Source organism: Cetorhinus maximus, chromosome 8, assembly GCF_964194155.1.
Source record: "Cetorhinus maximus chromosome 8, sCetMax3.hap1.1, whole genome shotgun sequence".
In the NCBI taxonomy this organism is placed as follows: Eukaryota; Metazoa; Chordata; class Chondrichthyes; order Lamniformes; family Cetorhinidae; genus Cetorhinus; species Cetorhinus maximus.
In genome coordinates, this window is record NC_135886.1 from 142811602 (window position 1) to 142833392 (window position 21791).

A 21791-nucleotide genomic window follows, 5' to 3' on the forward strand; every position below is an offset into this window, starting at 1 on the left:
GAGGTGGATTACAAATTCATTCGAGCTTAAAAGTCTAAATTATGAAGACAGGTTGCATAACCCTGGAGGGCAGGAGACAAAAGGAGATGATAACGAGATATAACGTAACAGAAGATGGTTCCGGGGGAGGTATAAATAATCACATGCAAAATAGCAGAGGGGAAGGAAAGCATGGAGAATCTGTCGAAGGGAAGGAGGGTCAAGGGGCCTGGGGCTGTATGTAGAAAAGGCAGATCACCCCACCAGCTATGTACTAATAAGGGATCGCCACCACAAGCACCGGCCTAGTAAATGGGTTTAATTGTCACCAGCATACATGAGTTGGCATTATATTGGGCATGGTGGCAGTGAATGGGAACACTACTGAAACAGAGTTTGGGCCACCCGGGCTGTACTTTTTCAGTCTCTGTCTCATGCTCTACACCAATGGCTTTCAAACTTTTCAATGCATAAATATTGATGCAATTATTAGCACACTGCCATGGCTACTTTGGCATTCCAGCAAGAAAAATCACTAAGAAATATTGGTATTTCCACAAGAACCCCCTGTAAATACTAACAAATTCCAGGGACCCCTTGTAAATGCTGACACACTCCCAGGAGCCCCCTGTAAATGCTGACACACTCCCAGGCATCCCCTGTAAATGCTGACACATTCCCAGGAGCCCCCTGTAAATGCTGACACACTCCCAGGCATCCCCTGTAAATACTGACACACTCCCAGGAGCCCCCTGTAAATACTGACACAGTCCCAGGAGCCCCCTGTAAATACTGACACACTCCCAGGAGCCCCCTGTAAATACTGACACACTCCCAGGAGCCCCCTGTAAATACTGACACACTCCCAGGAGCCCCCTGTAAATACTGACACACTCCCAGGAATCCTTTCTAAATGCTGACACACTCCCAGGAGCCCCCTGTAAATACTGACACACTCCCAGGAGCCCCCTGTAAATACTGACACACTCCCAGGAGACCCCTGTAAATACTGACACACTCCCAGGAGCCCCCTGTAAATACTGACACACTCCCAGGAGACCCCTGTAAATACTGACACACTCCCAGGAGACCCCTGTAAATACTGACACACTCCCAGGGCCCTTTGTAAATAATTACACACTAAAAGAAACCATCAGTAAATAATGTTATGATACTAGACCAGACCCCCAAGGTTTTGGTAAGATCCAGATAGGAAACAATAATGTTTGTTTAAAGTAGACAAAGACACTTGCTAAGAGAAGAAAGCCACAAATTCCATTGGTTTTGAACAAACAAAAAGAAACTTTACTATACAAGGTCAGAAAGATAAAACAATTTATAATACCTATCTTATACTCTAACTTTCAAGGTTAATATAAAGGGACATGGGAATTAACAGGCAAACTGGGGTCGAACATATCATATTGCACGATAAATGGCAGATGTGACCAAGACAGAGTGTACGGAATCCTCAACAACCCAGTCAGACATCAGTAAACATTGAGAGTCAAACAATTTCACTGAAACCCTGTCTCTCTCATGAGAGATTCCAGTCTTCACCTTCGAAGATCTAACCTGGGAATTTTCTCCAAAAGTCGCTTCAACATGGACAGCCTCAAGGACGACCCACCTTGCAAGGTTTTAATCTCGTCTCCCAAGACTCTGTTCCCCTGGATTCCTGAGTACACACTCAAGCATCAACTCACAAGCACAACTTTAAGCACTTTTGATCGCTCGAGGCAGAATACTCGTGCTCCCGAATCAGTGCCTTTTCCCCCAGCACCAATCTTCTGCTGCAGCTTCTCCTGCGCCCTCACCACATACAGTCTGCTAACTGCAGCCCTTTTCTCACTTGGAGCCTGTTTCTCCGCTCCTCTCTTTTCCCCTTAACTTAACTGGGACCTGTCTCTGTCCCATCTCCTTGTCCCTTGCCTGGGATACTTGTCTGCAATGACACAACACTCCCGGTCACACGATCTGGGTTTTTGCACTGTTTTGCTTTATGCGCAGGCAGGCTGAGCCTGTCCCCAGCCCAAAGAGCTTACACTGCTGAACTGCGCGTGTGCAGCCCGCTCCTGGTCTGCGCGCGCGTGGAAACTCTGAGGTCTGTTCGGACTTGGGGTTCCCGACCTCTGCTCTCGACGAGAAGCTAACTTGGCTTTCGCAACAACACTGACACCTCCAGGAACCCCCTGTAAATATTGACTTGCTACCAGGAGCTCCTGTATATACTAACACACCGCTGCAGACCCCTTGTCAATGCTGACACACTTCAATAGACCCACCCGTAAATAGTAACACATTTCTGCAGACCCCATTTAAATAATGACACACTCCCAGAGATCCTCTCTAAATATGGACACATGCTTGTATAAGGCCACCCTTATATTAACTCCCATGTCACTGCCAGCTACACAATGGAGTGTTATCATTGCAGACATATTTTTATTAGTTGCAGCAACAGAAATCACAAGCTAATCTATACAGAAAAATATAGACAGACGGAAACATTGGGTTACTTATACGCTCTTTCAAAACTACTCTCAGGTCTGAGGGTCCAGGCTGTCCATTTTAAACACCCATGCAGTCAGTACATGACAACAATAAACCAGAAGCTAAGTATTTACACAGCATCAAAACATGATGCAAATAGGCATCAGCTGGTTGTGAGAGTTGCTGGATGCCTCTGGCCTCTGATGAGCAACCAAGCATCTCACCTCACATCCTGGGTCATCTTCAGAGACTCCCCAGTGCTACAATCCTGCTGTCCATCAGCCAGTCACATTCAAACCACACATTTGCTTCCCTCAGAACAAGCAGGTACACACATTAATCTAGGATGAGCAGAGACATTGCCGAACACCAGTCCTATTCTATGAATCTGCACCTGCCACAAATAAACCAAACTACCGAAGATAGATAGCATTAGCTGTGGCTCAGTGGCTAGCACGCTGCCCTTCCAGACAGAAGGTTGTGGGTTTGAGCCTCAATCCAGACTTATTCAGCACAAAATCGAGGATGACTTTCCTCGTGCAATACCAAGGGAATGCCACACTGTTGGGGGTATTGTCCCTCAGGTCAGGCCTGTTAAACAGCAAATTGTCTGCCCTCTAGGTGTAAAGGTTTCTGTGGCATAACTGTGAAGAAAGGCAGGGGAGTTCTCCATGAAGTCCTGGTGAACTTTTATTCTTCAAGCAACATCGCCAGAACAGGTTGTCTGGTCATTATCACGTTGCATTATATGAGAGCTTGCTGTGTGCAAATTGGTTGCCATGTTTCCTACATCACAACAGGGGCTTCAAAGAGCATTTCATTGATTTTAAAGCACTTTGGGATATCCAGAGATCTTGAAAGGCACTGTACAAGTATTATTTTCACACTCACAGGGGTTGGGGGTTTATGCACAGATAAAATGCCAGAGGGCTCTCAGATAGAAAATTTCTACTTTGAAAATATGCTGCAATTTATTCTGCTCATTCAGCTGGCAGCAGTGCCGAAACGAAACCCTGATACGCCAACTTCAATTTGATTGTCGAGCTTATATAAACGGACGATAATGCAGAGCCTGAGCAGTGACCACAGTTAAAACCTCTATTGCTTCAACCATAAAAATCTGCATTTATATTTAGGTTTCTGGTTAAAAATGTTTAATGTTTTCAAGGAATGACCTGTGTCTTCTTTTGATAGTCTTTTTACAACTTCATTTATATAGCATACATAACAGTGCGTGTGCTTCACAGAAGCATAACCAGACAAACATTAACACTGAGCCAAAAGAGGGGATATTGGGGCAGGTTCAGTCAAAGTGGTAAGAAGCGTCTGAAAGAAGGAGATAGGCACGGAGAGGCTTAGGGAGGGAACACAGCAGCTTAGGGCCTAGGCAGCTGAAAGCACAGTCTCAAGCGGTGAGGTGAAGAAAGTCTAGGATGAACAAGAGGTCAGAATTGGAGGAATACAGGGTTCTTGAAAGGTGGTGGGTTTGGAGCAGGTTACAGGGATTTGAACACAAGGATGAGAATTTTAAAATCAAGGTGTCGCTTAACCGAGAGCCAATGTAAGTCAATGAGCACAAGGGTGATGGTTGAATGGGACACGGCACGAGTTAGAATACGCTTTAGATAAGTTCATGTTTACAGAGGGTGAGGGGCTGACCAGGGGCGCATTGGAATAGTCGAGTCTAGAGGTAACAAAAGCATGGGTGAGGGTTCCAGCAGCAGGTGAGGTGTTGCACGGTCTGAGACAGGAGATCCTACAGAAGTAGGTGGTTTGGTGATGGAGAGACTATGAGGAAGATCAGCTGTTCAATTTTGTCTTTTAGGAAAACAAAGCAGGTGTATTTACATAACTCCTTTCACTTCTTTCTGAAGCCCCATATTGCTTCTCAATGAATTACTTTTGAAGTCACTTGTTACATAGTGTTATGATCCCAGCTGATGTTAACACCGGATACAGTGAAACCCGGCTTGCTAGATCCTAACTTTGTTTATTTTTAGAAACCGTGGAGGTCAGTTACTGAACACATTCACAAGAGTCTGCCAGTATACTGTTAACACAAGAATAAAACGTTTACTAAACAAGAAAAAATGAACTATGTTACACTAGACAAAAAGGTTGGAAAGATTTCAATACAGATACCAGAAAATAATTCAAACTCACACTATTCCTTTCATCCCAGCCACCCTTAACGACACAACACCCCAGTAAAGATTTAGCACTGTATCAACACCAAGGTTTCTTGCTTGGGTTAGCTTAGTTTCAAACAGTTTTCTTCCGACTTCTGAGCATTCACTAGATGTCTTTCTTTAGCTGGTATGTCTCTCTGAGACACCCAAAAACTGCAATCTAAACTCATTATTATTTCAACTTCAGAGCAAACACATGAGTTCCCTAAACTCAGTTCCCCAGCAGACTTGTAGGATTCCTTATTAGAGAGATTAGACCGTCTGCCTGCACTCTCTGCTATATATACACTAACGGACCAACCTTCTATGTTTCCCAATCTCTCTCTCTGTGTCTCTGGACCCCTGCCTCTAGACAGCGGCACAGTTTTTTTCTACTTTATGCTTTTTTAAATAAACTTCACTAAACTACTAACCCCTTAGTAACCCATCTCTTCATTTCAAGAGTTGTAAAACCTTGTTAAAAATACATGTATACAAACAGGGCCCCAGACTTCCTGGCACCCAGCTCACAAAAAGCCTCTAAATGAAACTAAAACCAGGTTTCACCTTTCTTAACACCCAAATACAAAATATAAATTAAAACTTAATGCTATACATTGTTCCCAAAGATAGGCAGGCATAGCAGCTAATATGCGCATAGCAAGGTCTCATCAACATTAATAAGAGAAATAGTCCCATGGTATATCCTGGTGACCTGGTCAATGTTTTGTCCCTCAATCAACTTAACTAAAAACAGGTGAGCTGGTTATTAGCCTCACCTCAGTGGAATCTTGCTGTATACAAATTGGTCAGCAGGCTTGCCTATAAAACAACAGTGATATTCAAAAGTAATTCATTGGCTATAAAGCATTTGGACATCTGAGAATGCCCTTCCGTTTACTCCTCCATGTCTCTCTCAATGTGATTTTCAAAATCCTGGAGAAGCCAACTTTTAATCTGCGATCACACTGTCCTTCCCACTTTACAGACCTTCTTCTAAAATCGCACCCATTTATTCTGAAAATGTGCGAAGCACCTATTCTTGCAACGCACACACCTGCTGCAATACGTATCAGCTCCATAGTTGCTCAGGCATTGATAGAGATGTCCACTGTCAGAGAGTAAATGGTATGCAAAAGAGAGATCAGGAATATCACTCCAAACTAGGTTGTGAAAATAGGATAGGTTCAAATTTGCAAAAGATCTAGACGGGAGATGAGAAGAAATTTTTTTCACTCAGTGTTGTCAGGATCTTGAACACTCTATGATTCCATAGGAAATTTTAAAACGAAGATGGTCAGATATTTGAGGATGGGGAGCTTGATAGGTGTCACGACAGTGGGTTACAGCCCTGAATCACTTATGGGCATATTGAACTTTTTAAGGAAGATGTGTTTTTTTTAAAAAGACATATAAGTAAAGACACTGAGTAAAAGGTGGCTGAGAACTTTCTGGAAAATGTGGATTATACTCGACCGACTAGTCCTGAGAGAACATAGAATGTCGCACTTAAAAAGGTGTCAAGGCATACTTCAGACAGAGACACTTGAAAGAGAGAGATGAAATGCAAAAGATTGAACTTTAATCTCCTATGATTGCAGAAACAAAGGAGACTGATTGTCACATCTCAGGAAACCACCCAAAACCCGTTTCCTGTTGAGTTATATCTCAGAATGTTGAAGTGGTCTGAGTTGAAAGAAAACGGACTCTGGGCGAAAGGTATGTTTGCTTTTTCCCTTCCAGGGATACACAAGGGAATGGTTTAAAAAGCTAGCTTCAGACCTGATCTTTGTGTGCTAGTGTGTTTGTGTGCTGTGAGTGTGACAGCAGAAACAGATCAACTAGGCACCCCTGCAGCTTACAGGCAAAATCTCTTTCCTCTCACTGCTGTTGGAGACAAGTCAGCAAAGCCACAATCAAAAAGGAAATAGGACAGCATCTTCAGCAAACTTGCAGAACCCAAGTGTCTCCAAACCAACTGCTAAACTGCCAAAGTCAGCTCTATTGGAAGCGCCCAACTTAACGGTCGTAACATATCTCCAACTACGCCTCACGGACACGCCAAAGACTGATTCTTATGTTTTTTTAAACTTTTATTTGGACTCAACTTCTCATCTGTGTGTATATGTTTTGTGTTTTTATTAATTTTTTCCTCAGGTTTTTAGTAACTAATAAACCTATTCTTTGACACAAGAAAGCCCGATTAAATTGGATCCTTCTAAAACATAAATACATTTGCACTGGGAAAAGGTATCCATAGGTTAGGGGTAAGGGATCCCTTTTAAATTAACCTTGTTGCAACCAACTAAGGGAGGGGTTGAATAAAGGAAGGGAGCCAGCATGTTCCTCCTCAACCGGGAGCATAATAAAATTGAGGCCCCCATTTGTGAACTTAACAAATTGGGGGACCTCACCTGGGGACCAATCGTAACACAGGGTTACAGACAAAAAGTGGGGCTGTGGAAATAATTACAACTGCTCTTTCTAAAAGGTAGAAAAAGGATAATAGGACTGTTGGCTTTCCAAAGGAGCTGGGATTTAATAGTAAGGAAGCTATGCTTCAATTGTATGGAGCTTTGGTCAGAATCCATCTGATGTGTTAGTTTCAATTTCGGGCAGTAACCTTCAGGAATTAGAGGGGGAAGCAGCGGAGATTCATCAGATTGATACCAGGGCTTAAAGGGTTAAATTATGCAGACAGGTTGCGTAAGCTTGGTTTGTATTCCTTTGCGTACAGAGGGTTGAGGGATAATCTCACTGCAGTGTCCAAAATGATAAACGGATTCGGTGCAGAGAAATTATCTCCTCTGGTGGGAGAATCCATCACTCGAGGGCGTAACTTTAAAATTAGAGCTAGGCTGTTCAGGGGCGCAGTCTGGAAGCACTTCTTTACACAAAAGAGTGGTGGAAATTTGGAACTCTCCACCCAAAGACTGTGGATGCTGTGGGGGTGGGGGTAGGGGTGTTGGTGGTGGGCGGGGGAAGATTGTCAATTGATAATTTCAAGCTCGAAATCAAAAATCTTTTGTTAGGTAAGTGCATTAAGTGATACAATGGGATACTTGTGAAATGTAGCGGCTAATGTGTAGTCAGGTCACTTGACAGTCATTTCAGGTAGAGCTATCACCAATGGCATTGGTTGGGAAATGAATGTTGGACAGGACACCTGTTCCTCTTTCATTAATAGCACAAACTCTTCCATCATTCACATGAATGAGCAGAGGAAATCTTGGCTTAACACCTCACCTGATATTAATGGCCTTCCCATTACTAACTTCCCAAGCATGAAAAGACAAGGAAGATCGAACTCCACAAGAGGATGTAAGATGTCAGCAAGGCTTCAGTTTTAAAATACTGACTCCAGATCAACAAGATTATTCTATAGATTCATTGTGTTTTTTTTTTAAATTTGCGGTTAAGACCACAAATAACCTAAAAGGCCAGCTTGTGAACTTTTCTACTGATCAGTGGTTTCACTCTGGAGCAAAAGGCAGAGTGCCAGAGGCAGTTAATAGGAGCTCTGTGCTCCAGATGGAACACCGGTTGTTAGCAGGAATAGTTGGAGGGATAGAAACATAGGGTGTGATTTTTCCCATCCCACCCACCACCGACATCATCTGACCCTGCTGAAAGTCAACGGACTCTTGGCCGGGCCGCCGAATCTCCTGTGGCGGGTCCCACCACAATGGGGCCGGAAAATCCCGGCCATGGGAACAGAAGGCCATTCAGCCCCTCCAGCCTGTTCTGCTGCCTTTTCAATTAGATTATGGCTGATCTGAATCTTTACTCCAGTTTCCTGCCATGGTATTGTAACCCTTAATATCCTTGGCCTAACGAAAATGTATCAATCTCAGCTTTGAAATTTTCAATTGATCCTCAGCCTCAGGATCTTTTTGGGGAACAAAGCTGTGTAATTCAAACAACTGGAATTAAAGAGATTACATGATACCAGCATACATTTGTTGTAAAGCACTTTGTATAAAATATAGACAAGGAAAGGGATTAGAGTTCAGTGCTGAAATATCAATCAGGACCAAACAGAACTAGGCTGGTAATCAGAAACGTACAAGAGTGCAGTGATTGGTCTACGAGTTCCCTTCATCATCCATACAGGCAGTTTGATATGTCCCCCATCGGCCTGGATATATTCAGGAACTTGTCAGAAGGGGAATTCACGGGTCCCAATGCATGATCTGCCCCTTGACTGTGTGTCTGCTGTCAATACAATATGAATACATCAAGAGGTATGCAGATACCCTACTACAAACTCACCAATTGCCCTCACTCATACAGGTACTTGTCACATCACTGCAAGTTATGTTTAAGCAATCATAGAAGGCAGGCAGGCATTTAGCAAGAGCTGGCTGTCTAATCTAATCCCATTTCCCTACCCTTTCTCCATATCCTTTTATCAAAGAATCACAGAATTGTTGCAGCACAGGAGGCCGCCATTTAGCCCAATGTGTCTGCACCAGCTCTCCAAATGAGCATTTCACCTAGTGCCATTCTCCTGCCTTCTCCCCCTAAGCCTGCAGATTGTTTCTTTTCAAACATTCATCTAATTTCCCCCTTGAATGCCTTGATTGAACCTGACTCCATCACACCCTCAGGCATTGCATTCCAGGCCCTAACCACTCGCTGTGTGAAAAGATTTTCTCAAATAAAGTAGCCTTCCTTTTCAAAAACTTAATATTCTATGCACTGCTGGAATCTGTTGAGGACAATTTAAACTTAATTTCTTTTATTTGTTCCACAGGATGTGGGCATCACTGGCAAAGCCAGCACTGATTGCCTATCCTTACTCGCCCTTGCAACAGTGGTGGTGAGCTGCCTTTTGGAATCACTGCAATCGTGTGGTGAAGGTACTCCTACACTGACTAATTGAGATGTTTAAGTTGATGAAAGGGCTGGACACGGTAGATAAACTATTTCCTCTGGTGGGGAAGTTCAGGATAAGGGAGCTTAACCTTAAAAATAGACTAGGGCCATTCAGGGGTACATAGGTATTGTTGCACACATACGAACATACGAATTAGGAGCAGGAGTAGGCCATTCAGCACCTGCAGCCTCCTCTGCCATTTGATAAGATCATGGCTGATTTGGTTGTGGCTTCCACTTTACTCTCTACTCTTTGACTCCCTTGTCAATCAAGAATCTATCTAACACAACCTTAAAAATATTCAATGACCCAGCCTCCACTGCTCTCTGGAGAAAAGAATTCCACTAACGACCCTCAGAGAGAAAAAAAAATCTCATCTGCATCTTAAATGGGAGACTTTTTATGGTGGTGTCAGAAAGACCTTCTTCACACAAAGAGTAGTGGAAATCTGTTGGTGCTAAGAGTCGACTGAAAATTTTAAAACTGAGCTTAATAGGCTTTTGTTAGGTTAAGGGTTTTAAGGATTATGGAACCAAGGCATGATGACAAGATAGAGTTCAGCCATGATCTGGGTAGCACAACAGGCTTGAGGGGCTGAAAGGCATCTTCCTGTTTGTTTGCCTATGCTTCTGTTATACTCTCTGCCAAGGGTAAGCATTCCATGTTGGAATAACTTGCCCTTCAGTCTCCTGGTGATGATCTTCAGTCTTTGGGCTGATGTTTATGTGCCCCAGACGGGCGTATTTCCCATGGAGGGGGGGGGACAGGCAAAAGGGGGTGGGTGCTCATGCCACCACCTTCCCACCCATCCCTGAGCTCACCCCCAGAATACGGGGAGGTTGGGTAGGCGCCAAAATCGGCAGCCCGCCTGCCACATTTAAATGAATAATTAAGGGTCAATTAGGCTTGTTGTCTAGCCAAAAGCAAAATACTGTGGGTGCTGGAAATCTAGAACAAAAACAAAAATACCTGGAAAAACTCAGCAGAGTCTGACAGCATCTGTGGAGAGGGACACAGTGGACGTTTCGAGTCTGGATGACCCTTCATCAGAACTAAGACATATAGAAAATCGATTTTTTCCAGGTATTTTTGTTTTTGTTCTTGTTGTCTAGCCAATTGATCCTGAAAATATGCTGCCCACACCATAAAACACTTAGTGTGGGAGGCTGGGCAGGAGCAGGAAGCCCGTTTTTTAAACTTAAAAGTTAAAGGGTGGGAAGGAAGGGGGGGGTGGGTCACTCTTCAGGGGTTACCCTTGGCCGATTGCGGGTTAGCCCCCACTTAGATCGAACACCCCTCCTTTCATTCTTACCCGTTGCCTCCCTTAAACCACTAACCCCCACCTGCCTAACATACCCAAATCCTCCCAGCCCAAAACCCCGAACTTACCTGCTCTGGGAATCCATAGGCCTTAATCTTCCCCTTTTCCTGTAGTTCAGCAGCTGCCACTGACACCTCCCTGTCACTGCTGGGATTGGTGGGGCTGCTGGCCAATCCAATTGGCCGGGAGCTCCAAGGGCGGGACTTATGACCCAATGATGGGCAGAAGTTCCACTTGGCCTTTGTTAGTCCACTCCGCAGGGCTTTATGGCTGCGGGGTGGGTCGGTGTGGAGCAAGTTGGCTCCACGCCAGTGTGATTTCCAGGGGGTGGATGGAGTGAGGAGGGTGGGTGTGTACCGTCGCTGCGCTGCCCCTCCCCCACCCATATTATTCCAGCCTATACCCTTGTTACAGACTCTGTTTAAAACAATATAAGAAAGGAGCAAGGACAACTGATTCAACAGGCTCTTACCAAGGACCTCTCGATGACCAGGTGTATTGATTAGCTGGTAACTTCTCCCGCAAAGAGTATTCTGCAACCATCATATCTGGACTCACATATGCACCAACACCTAATAATACAACAAGTTACAGTCATTGGCACTTGTGTTACAAGTGTAGAACAACAGATATTCCACAGACTTGACAATCTGAAAAATCATACTCTGTTATGGGTCTCAATTTTAAAATTCTCATCCTTGTTTTCCTTAATCTCACTGTTATCTCTGCAAGTCCCTCCAGCTTCAGAGATCTCTACGCTCCTCTAAGTCTGGTCTCTTGCTTGTCCAGATTTTAATCGCACCACCATTGTGTTGGTGCCTTCAGCTACCTACACTCCAAGCTCTGGAATTCCCTGTTAAATCTCTCTACCTCGCTTCTCCTTTTATGACCTTATTTAAAGCCTAGCTCTTTGACTAGATATCCGTTCTTAAAATCTCATGTGGCCTGGTGTCAATATTAGTTGAATATGTGAAGCACCTTATGGTGTTTTGTTATGTTAAAGGTGCTATATAAATGCAAGTTTTCTTCTTGGTAATAAATCACAAATGAAGTTTAATGCATAAATTGGATCTCCTGCAATAAGCCAAATTATGTGCAATTCCCTAGGGGCATAATATTACAGTGGGATATTACAGCTCAGGGCAATTGCCCATAGTTTGCTATTCAATTGTAACCTTTTGACAAAGAAACTAGCTACAGCTCTGTCAAAGTCAAACTAGGTTTGCCTCTGGCTGGAAACATTGTGGAATGAGGCTTTTCACTAAAGAAGGGATGTGCCAGTGTGCGCTGGAGGTGCTTTCGGTGTCTAGTTCTATAAAACAATATTTCATAAGTCTCATTGCAGGAGAAAAGTAATAACTTTCACTTTATTTTCACTGCGTCCTTCGTAATCCTGGAACCAAATCTAGCATCAGGTAAAGCTACTAACAAATTCAGACTGGATCCAAGGCAATACCCCAACTGGTAAAATGCTTCCCAAAGGAGAAATGTCTACTTTTAAAAAAATTCTCCATAGGATGTCAGTAATCCTGGAAAGCCCAGCATTTATTGCCCTTGCATAATTGCCCTTGAAAAAGTGGTGGTGAGTGGCCTTCTTTAACCCCTGCAGTCCATGTGGCGTAGGCACACCCACAGTGCTGTTAGGAAGGGAGTTCCAGGATTTTGATTCAGTGACAGTGAAGGAACGGTGATATATTTCCAAGTAGGTAAGGTGTGTGAATTTGAGCGAAACGTGCAGGTGATGGTATTTCCATGGGTCTACTACTCTTGTTCTTCTAGGTGGTAAATGTCGCAAGTTTGGAAGGTGCTGTCGAAAGAGCTTTCGCAAGTTGCTGCAGTGCATCTGGTAGATGGTACTACACACTGCTGCCACGGGCATGTCGGTGGTGGAGGGAGTGAATGTTTCGGGCGGTGAATGGGGTTCCAATCAAGCAGGCTGCTTTCACTTGGATGGTGTTGAGCTTCTTGAATGTTGTTGGAGCTGCACTAATCCAGGCAAGCGGAGAATATTCCATCATTCTCCTGACTTGTACCCTGGAGGTGGTGCACAGACTTTGGGGGAACAGGAAATGAGTTACTCATCGTGGAATTCCCAGCCTCTGACCAGCTCTTGTCGCCACAGTTTATTTTGGCTGGTTCAGTTCAGTTTCTGGTCAATGGTAATCCCCAGGATGTTGATGGTGGGGGATTTAGCGATGGTCATGACGTTGAACGTCAAGGGGAGATGGTTAGATAATCCCTTGTTGGGGATGATCATTTTCTGGCAATTGGGTGTCATGAATATTATTTGCCTCGTATCAGTTCAGATCTAAATGTTGTTCAGGCATGCAGGCACACAAACCTTCAGTATCTGAGGAGTTGTGAATTTTTTTTTATTCTTTCACGGGATGTGGGCTTCGCTGGCTGGGCCAGCATTTATTGCCCATCCCTAGTTGCCCTCGAGAAGGCAGTGGTGAGCTGCCTTCTTGAACCGCTGCAGTCCATGTGGTGTGGGTACTGAATGGTACTGAGTATTGCACGATCATCAGCGAACATCCCCACCTCTGACCTAATAACGGAGGGAAGCTCATTGATGGAGCAGCTGAAGATGGTTGGGCCTAGGATACTACTTTGAGGAACTCCTGTAGCAATGTCCTGGGGCCGAGGTGATTGCCTCCAACAACCACAACTATCTTCTCTCTGCTAGGTATGACTCCAGACAGTGACAAGTTTTTCCCGACTCCTTTCAATCTCAATTTTGCAAGGGTTCCCTGTTGCCACACTCAGTCAAATGGCCTGAAGTCAAGGGCAGTCACTTTCACCTCACCTCTGGAATTCTTTTGTCCAGGTTTGGACCTAGGCTGCATTGAGGTTTGGAGCCGAGTGGCCCTGGCGGAACCCAACTGAGCATCGGTGAGCAGGTTATTGCTGTTTAACTGTGGTTAGCAAGAGAGGCAGTGGCATAGTGGTATTGTCCCGGGGTTGGTAATCTGGAAATCCAGGGGTAATGCTCTGGGGACTGGGGTTCGAATCGCGCCATGGCAGATGGTGGCATTTGAATCTAATAAAAAAATCTGGGATTGAAAGTCTAATGATGACCATGAAACCATTGTCAATTGTCATAATAACCCATCTCGTTCACTGATGTCCATTAGGGAAGGAAGTCTGCCATCTTTACCTGGTCTGGCCTACATGTAACCCCAGACACAGAGCAATGCGGTTGACTCTTAAACGCTCTCTGAACAAGGGCAATTGGGATGAGCAATAAAAGCTGGCCTAGCCAGCAACGCCCACATCCCTTGAACGAATGAAAAAAAAAGCTTTAATGAGATTTGCAAAGCAGGATGGATAGAGGCAAGGCAGAACAATACTTTCATTTATATAGTGACTTTAATGCTGGAAAAATTCCCAAGGTGCTTAACAGGGCCACTACTGGGCAAAAACTGATACCAAACCAAGGAAGGAGATTTTAATTTTGTTCATTCATAGAATGTGGGCATCACTGGAAAGGCTGGTATTTATTGTCTATCTCCTTGAAAAGGTGGTGAGCCACCTCCTTGAGTACAACTGTGTGGCTTGCTAGGCCATTTCAGAGGGCAGTTATGAGTCAATCACATTGCTGCGGGTCTGGAATCACCTATAGGCCAGACCAGGTAAAAGCAGATTTCAAATCAAGAAGGACATTCGTGAATCAGATAGGTTTTTATGACAATCCAGTAGTTTCATCACTACTGCTGATACTAGCATTTTATTCCAGATTTATTTAGCTAATTGAAATTAAATCCCTCAACTGCCACGTTGGCATTTGAACTCGTGTTTCTGCATCATTAGTCCAGGCTTCTGGATTACTAGTTCAGTAATGTAACCACTATGCTACCCCATCTGATATTAAACAGATAACCAAATGGCGTATTCTTATAAGAGGAAGGACAGATGCAGCAGTTTAAGGAGCAGATTCTAGTGCTTGGGCTCCAGACAGCAGTAGGCACAGTCATCAAATGGTGCAGCAATGATAACCAAGAGGCCAGAGTTGAAGAAACACTCTGAGGGCTGTGGTCAAAGGTAGCAGGGGCGAGGTCTCGGAGGGGATTTGAACACAAATACTTCCATGGATCCGGGTAAGGGGCTATTATTGACAGGGTTGGGGTGGGCAACAGCATCACCAGCTGCTGATGTTGAAATGAGAGACAAGGAAAGGCCTAATGTGTAAGGTGTATGGGGAATGTGCAAAAAGGGTTGTGACTATTCAAAAAACAAAATACAAGACAGAAATTTAAGTCAACAATACTACTTTAAAAGTAGAGTGCGGCCTTTCAACATTTCAACCCTAACCAGTTAGGAACATAGGAAATAGGAAGAGGCCATTCGGTCCTTCAAGCCATTCACTATGATCACAGTTGATCTTCTACCTCAATTCCAACTTCCCAGACTATCTCATATTCCTCAATTCCCTTAGTATGCAAAAAAATCTATTGATTTCTGTCTTGAATATATTCAACTACTGAGTGCCCACAGCCCTCTGGGGTAGAGAACTCCAAAGATCCTCAATCCTTTGAGTGAAGAAATTTGTCCTCATCTCAGATAAAAGCAAAATACTACGGATGCTGGAAATCTGAAACAAAATCAGAAAATGCTGGAAAAACTCAGCAGGCTTGGCAGCATCTGTGGAGAGAGAAACAGAGTTAACGTTTCGAGCCCATATGACTCTTCTTCTGAGCTAAAAAGTAGAAATGTGATGGATTTTAAACTGTTTAAGAGGGGGCGGAGCAGGTGGAGCAAGATAGAAGGTCAGGGATAGGTGACAGTTAAGGAGAGATTGACAAAAATGTCATGGACATCTTAATGTTAATGATAGTGGTAAAAAGTAAAGAAGGTGCTGACAGTGACATAAAGATAAGACAGCAGAAGATGTTTATAGCAAAACAAGGGTCAGCACTCTGTGAAAGCACAACATAGAAACAAGTGACAGATGACTCTGAGGAGAAAGGATAACATTTATTTATTTATTTCATTTTTTAAATATTTTATTTTAGAGATCATATTGAACTTGCAAATGACTTTAGTTAATCTGCCTCTAGAGTATTGTATATAGTTTTACACACCCTTTAAAGAATGATGCATCCTTGGGTCACTGGGATATTAACAGGGATAAGGAGTTACAGCCAGGGGAGCCACTTGAGAAGTTAATGTTGTTCTGTAGATTTTTTATTTTATTCTTTTATTACTTGCTAAAATCCATCACATTTCTATTCTCTTTAGCTCTGAAGAAAAGTCATGTGGACTCGAAACGTTAACTCGGTTTCTCTCATCACAGATGCTGTCAGGCCTGCTGAGTTTTTCCAGCATTTTCTGTGTTTATTGTCTTCATCTCAATTCTAAATAGCCAACCCCTTATTCTAAGACTGTGAATCCCTGGTTCTAGACTCCCTAACCAGGGGAAACATCCTCCCACCATCTACCCCATCAAATGCCTTAAAAATGTTGTTTCAATAAGATGAGGTTAGGTCATTTTTATTCATCTAGCAGCAGTGTGCGTTTTCGTACTACTTTAGTAGGACACTGGTCTCACACTTACCAATGATATTGGTGCAAGTACCTCCTGGGCTGCCGACAGTCGAGAGACAGGGCCCATTGTTGCCAGCACTGGACACAAAGATAACATTGTGCTTCAAAACTGCTTCATCAATCACCTTGCATATACGTCTGGATGAAAAAGCAGAACAGAAATATCACAGAATTATGCAGCACAGAATGAGGCCCTTCAGTCTATTATGCCTGTGCCAGCTCTTTACAAGTACTGGATTCGAATAATGGAACTCCCTCCCTACTAGACCACATGGACTGCAGCTCAGCACCAGATCCTCAAAGGCAACTAGGGATAGACAATAAATGCTGGTCTAGCCAGCAACACCCACATCCTGTGAAAAAATAAATTTTAAAAATTCCAATTAGGCCCACTCTCCTCTACCATTTCCCCACAGCCCTGTCTGATTTTATTCAGTCCCCAGTCCAAAGACACAGAGACCAAAACGTAATAAGAAATATGTTTTTATTTTCTTTTATTCTTTCCTGGGATGCTGGCATCGCTGGTAAGGCTAGCATTCATTGCCCATCCTAATTGCCCTTGAACTGAGTGGATTGCTACACCATTTCAGAGGGCAGTTAAGAGTCAACCACATTGCTGTGGGTTCGGAGTCACATGTAGGCCAGACCAGGTAAGGACAGCAGATTTCCTTCCCTAGGACATTAATGAACCAGATAGGTCTTTACAACAATCAACAATGGTTTAATGGTCACCATTCCTGAGACTAACTTTTCAATTCTAGATTATTAATTGAATTCAACTTCCACCAGCTGTCATGGTATGATTTGAACCCTTTCCCCAGGACATTAGGTTGGTTTACTAGTCCAGCGATATTACCACTATGTCACCGCCACCCCGCAAATTTGAGATGTTTCTCCACACAAGCTACCACGTCTAATTCCATTCTCCATACCACTGAATGCTATCTCATATGATTCCACCCTCTCTTTCACTCCCCACACCCTTTAATATCCCACCCAGTCTAATCTCACTTTCCCGCTCACTCCACATGACCTTTAATATCCCACCCAGTCTAATCTCACTTTCCCGCTCACTCCACATGACCTTTAATATCCCAGCCAGTCTAATCGGATTCTCCTGCTCACTCTTCATGAGTTTAAATATCTCATTCAATCTAATTCCACTCACCTGCCTACTCCCAGTACCCTTCAATATCCCACAGTCTAATCCCACTCTCCTGTTCACTCTTCATAACCTTTAATACTGCATTCAGTCTAATTCCACTGTCCTGCTCACTCCCCGTACCCTTCAACATCCCACAGATAACACCTTCTCCAGCTCAGTCCCTGTATCCTGCAAAATCCCATCCAGTCCAGTCTCACTTCCTTCCTTGCTCGCCACACCCATTGGTATCCTATCTCATCTAATCCCACTCCCTGTACAATTTCATATTTGACTCTTTCAAGCGAGAATTTACATCCTTTTCCAAGGATTTATGGGTTTGGCTTCAAAACTGGTTTGTGGCAGAGTACTCTGTGTGTAAAGATACTTTTTCTAATCTCCTCTTTAGTGCTTTTGGTTATTATCATCAACTTGTGCCCTCTCATTACCATTTTAGCAATCAGTGAAAACAATCTCTCACTACCTGACTTATTATAATGTCACGATAATGAAGGAAAGAACACTAAATTGTGTCCAGAAGTATTGGACTTTAAAAATAAGACCTGAGTTTTTAAAAATGCACACTAGCCATTGGCTGGGATGCTGCAGGGTGACTCCCTAAGAGGTAATGGAACCCCATCCTATTGCCAGCAAGGCACTTCTAAAGACATCCAGAAACCAATTGCTCCCTCCTGTAGAGACAATGGGGCATAATGAGAGATGTGTATCATCCCATCAAGAAATCCTGTGAGCAATGTCCAGGCAGATTTGTGAATTCGCTTCCCACTTGGAATATACAAAGAAGGGGTTAAAAGTGAACTGAAAAGCTGCCCCGGTGTCTGTCTGTTGGTGGGTTTTCTGAGAGAGAGCAAGTGCTGGAAATTTGACTCAGAAGTAACAGCCACACACAGTTACCCCTGCAAATCACCATTTTGCAGGCATCCTGATCTCTCTCCCTCTCTACCGAAGTCAACACTACTAGAACCTTGAAACCAACTATTCGTCAACCAGAGTCAACACTACTGGAATCTCGAAATTGACCATTCGCCTACCGAAGTCAATTCTACTGGAATCTCAAATCGCAATGGCCACAACACTCAATCACCTACTCCCCACGATTCAAGGACTGTTCCATATACCTTTCTATATATTCACTTACTTCAAGCTAAAGTCTTACTTTTAACCTGTATAACCATATATGTATGTGTTTTATCCTTTCTTGCCTTTAGTAGTTAATAAACTTACTCTTACCTTTAACTCAAGAAAGTCTGACCAAATTAGTTCCTTCAAAACTTTGATTGGGTCTGGGAAAAAGGTATCCGTGAAATGGATCCTTTTTAGATTAAATCTTGTTGTGACCAACAGAGGGGGTGGGGGCTGAATAAAGACAGGGAGCCAGTTCAACCCTCCTGACCCGGGGCATAACAATTTGGGGGTGTCGCAGCCAGGTGGTGACAAATTGAGAGGTCTCGCCTGGATCAACAACTTTGGGGAACCTCACCTGGGAGTGGGTCGTAACAATAACCCTTGATAATGTTAAAATTTCAATCAGGTCACCCATTAACCTTCTCTGCTCTACTGAACAACGCTAACTTCTCAAGTGACTCCCATGACTGTAACTCCTCATCCCTAGTAACATCCCAGTGACCCTAGGATGCATCATTCTTTAACGGCTGTATAAAACTATATACAATACCCTAATGGCAGGTTAACTAAAGTCATTTTCAAGTTCAATATGATCTCTTTGTTCATTTATTCTTTCATTGGATTCATTCAGATGGATAAGGGAACCACCATTTTGTCCTTAGGACATCCCAACCATGTTACCATTTTTAATGACAACTGCACAGTAAGATCTCTCTGCTTCTGCATGCCATTCAACATCTTACCATTTAAGATATATTTCCTTTCTTTATTGTAGTTCAGAGTGTATTAAATTATGAACGTACATACAAATAGACAAATCAGCAGCAGTAGGCCATTCAGCCCCTCAAGCCTGCTCTGCCAATCAATAAGATCATGGCTGATTGGATTGTGTCCTCAACCCCACATTCACGCCTACCCCTGATACCCTTTGACACCCTTGTTAGTCAGGAATCTATCTACCTCTGCCTTAAAAATATTCAACAACTTTGCTTTCACCACCTTCCGAGGGGGAGAGTTCCAAAGACTCACAACCCTCTGGGAGAAAAAATTTCTCATCTCCGTCTTAAATGGGAGACCCTTTATTTTTAAACTGAGTCCCCTAGTTCTAGTCTCTCCCACAAGGGGAAACATCTTTTCAGCATCCACCCTGTCAAGTTCCCTCAGGGCCTTATGCATTTCAATAAGATCATCTCTCAATCTTTTAAACTCCAATGGATACAGGCCCAACCTGTCCAACCTTTCCTTTTAAGATAACACCCCCATCCCAGATATCAGTCCAGTGAACTTAAATTTCAGCAGTCACTCCTCCACCAGAAGTGATTTGCTCAAGTCCTCAGAATGATACTCGGCTGACCTGGCAGCAGTGAGATTTGAAACCCATGTCTCCTTAGAGACTGGGACAGTGCCTTAAACCACTCGGCCATGCTATAAATAGAACAGATTAATAACTCCATTAAAACAACAAATGGAAGAATGACGCAGTAAGATGTAGACACTCATCCAAGTATACCACAGAGGGAAATTGCTAGTTAATTGTCATTCTGTATGGTCCCTGGAGCCCTTGCTTCAGTTCTTAGTGAAAGCTTCAACCAGCTGCCAATTTGCTTTAATTGATTTAAAAGCAAAAAACTGCGGATGCTGGAAATCCAAAGCAAAAACAAAAATACCTGGAAAAACTCAGCAGGTCTGGCAGCATCTGCGGAGAGGAACACAGTTAACGTTTCGAGTCCAAATGACCCTTCAACAGAACTAAGTAAAAATAGAAGAGAGGTGAAATATAAGCTGGTTTGAGGGGGGGTGGGACAAGATGAGCTGGATAGAGGGCCAGTGATAGGTGGAGATAACCAAAAGATGTCACAGACAAAAGGCCAAAGAGGTGTTGGAGGCGGTGATATTATCTAAAGGAATGTGCTAATTAAGGGTAGAAAGCAGGACGAGCAAGGTACAGATAGCCCTAGTGGGGGTGGGGTGGGGGGAAGGGATCGAAATAGGCTAAAAGGTAGAGATAAAACAATGGATGGAAATACACTTAAAAATAATGGAAGTAGGTGGGAAAAGAAAAATCTATATAAATTATTGGAAAAAACAAAAAGGAGGGGGAAAATCGGAAAAGGGGTGGGGATGGAGGAGAGAGTTCATAATCTAAAATTGTTGAACTCAATATTCAGTCCGGAAGGCTGTAAAGTGCCTAATCGGAAGATGAGGTGCTGTTCCTCCAGTTTGCGTTGAGCTTCACCGGAACATTGCAGCAAGCCAAGGACGGATATGTGGGCATGAGAGCAGGGTGGAGTGTTGAAATGGCAAGCGACAGGGAGGTCTGGGTAATACTTGCGGACAGACCAAAGGTGTTCTGCAAAGTGGTCACCCAGTCTGCGTTTGGTCTCTCCAATGTAGAGGAAACTGCATTGGGAGCAGCGAATGCAGTAGACTAAATTGAGGGAAGTGCAAGTGAAATGCTGCTTCACTTGAAAGGAGTGTTTGGGCCCTTGGACGGTGAGGAGAGGGGAAGTAAAGAGGCAGGTGTTGCACCTTCTGCGGTTGCATGGGAAGGTGCCGTGGGAGGGGGTTGAGGTGTAGGGGGTAATGGAGGAGTGGACCAGGGTGTCCCTGAGGGAACGATCGCTGCGGAATGCCGCCAGGGGGGGTGAAGGGAAGATGTGTTTGGTGGTGGCATCATGCTGGAGTTGGCGGAGGATGATCCTTTGAATGCGGAGGCTGGTGGGGTGATAAGTGAGGACAAGGGGGACCCTATCATGTTTCTGGGAGGGAGAAGAAGGTGTGAGGGCGGATGCGCGGGAGATGGGCCAGACACGGTTGAGGGCCCTGTCAACCACCGTGGGTGGAAAACCTCGGTTAAGGAAGAAGGAGGACATGTCGGAGGAACTGTTTTTGAAAGTGGCATCATCAGCACAGATGCGACGGAGGCGAAGGAACTGAGAGAATGGGTTGGAGTCCTTACAGGAAGCGGGGTGTGAGGAGCTGTAGTCGAGGTAGCTGTGGGAGTCAGTAGGCTTGTAATGGATATTGGTGGACAGTCCATCACCAGAAATTGAGACAGAGAGGTTAAGGAAGGGAAGGGAAGTGTCAGAGATGGACCATGTGAAAATGATGGAGGGGTGG

General features: G+C 43.9%; 1 protein-coding gene across 1 annotated transcript in view; it reads right to left on the bottom strand.

Moving 5' to 3' along the window:
* The window catches only part of LOC144684015 (tripeptidyl-peptidase 2-like), a 111020-nt gene that overhangs the window by 58489 nt on the left and 30740 nt on the right, over positions 1–21791 (bottom strand). The window contains 2 exon segments of the mRNA XM_078547706.1: positions 11313–11412; positions 16395–16522. Of these exon segments, the coding sequence (XP_078403832.1) occupies positions 11313–11412; positions 16395–16522 (228 nt within the window).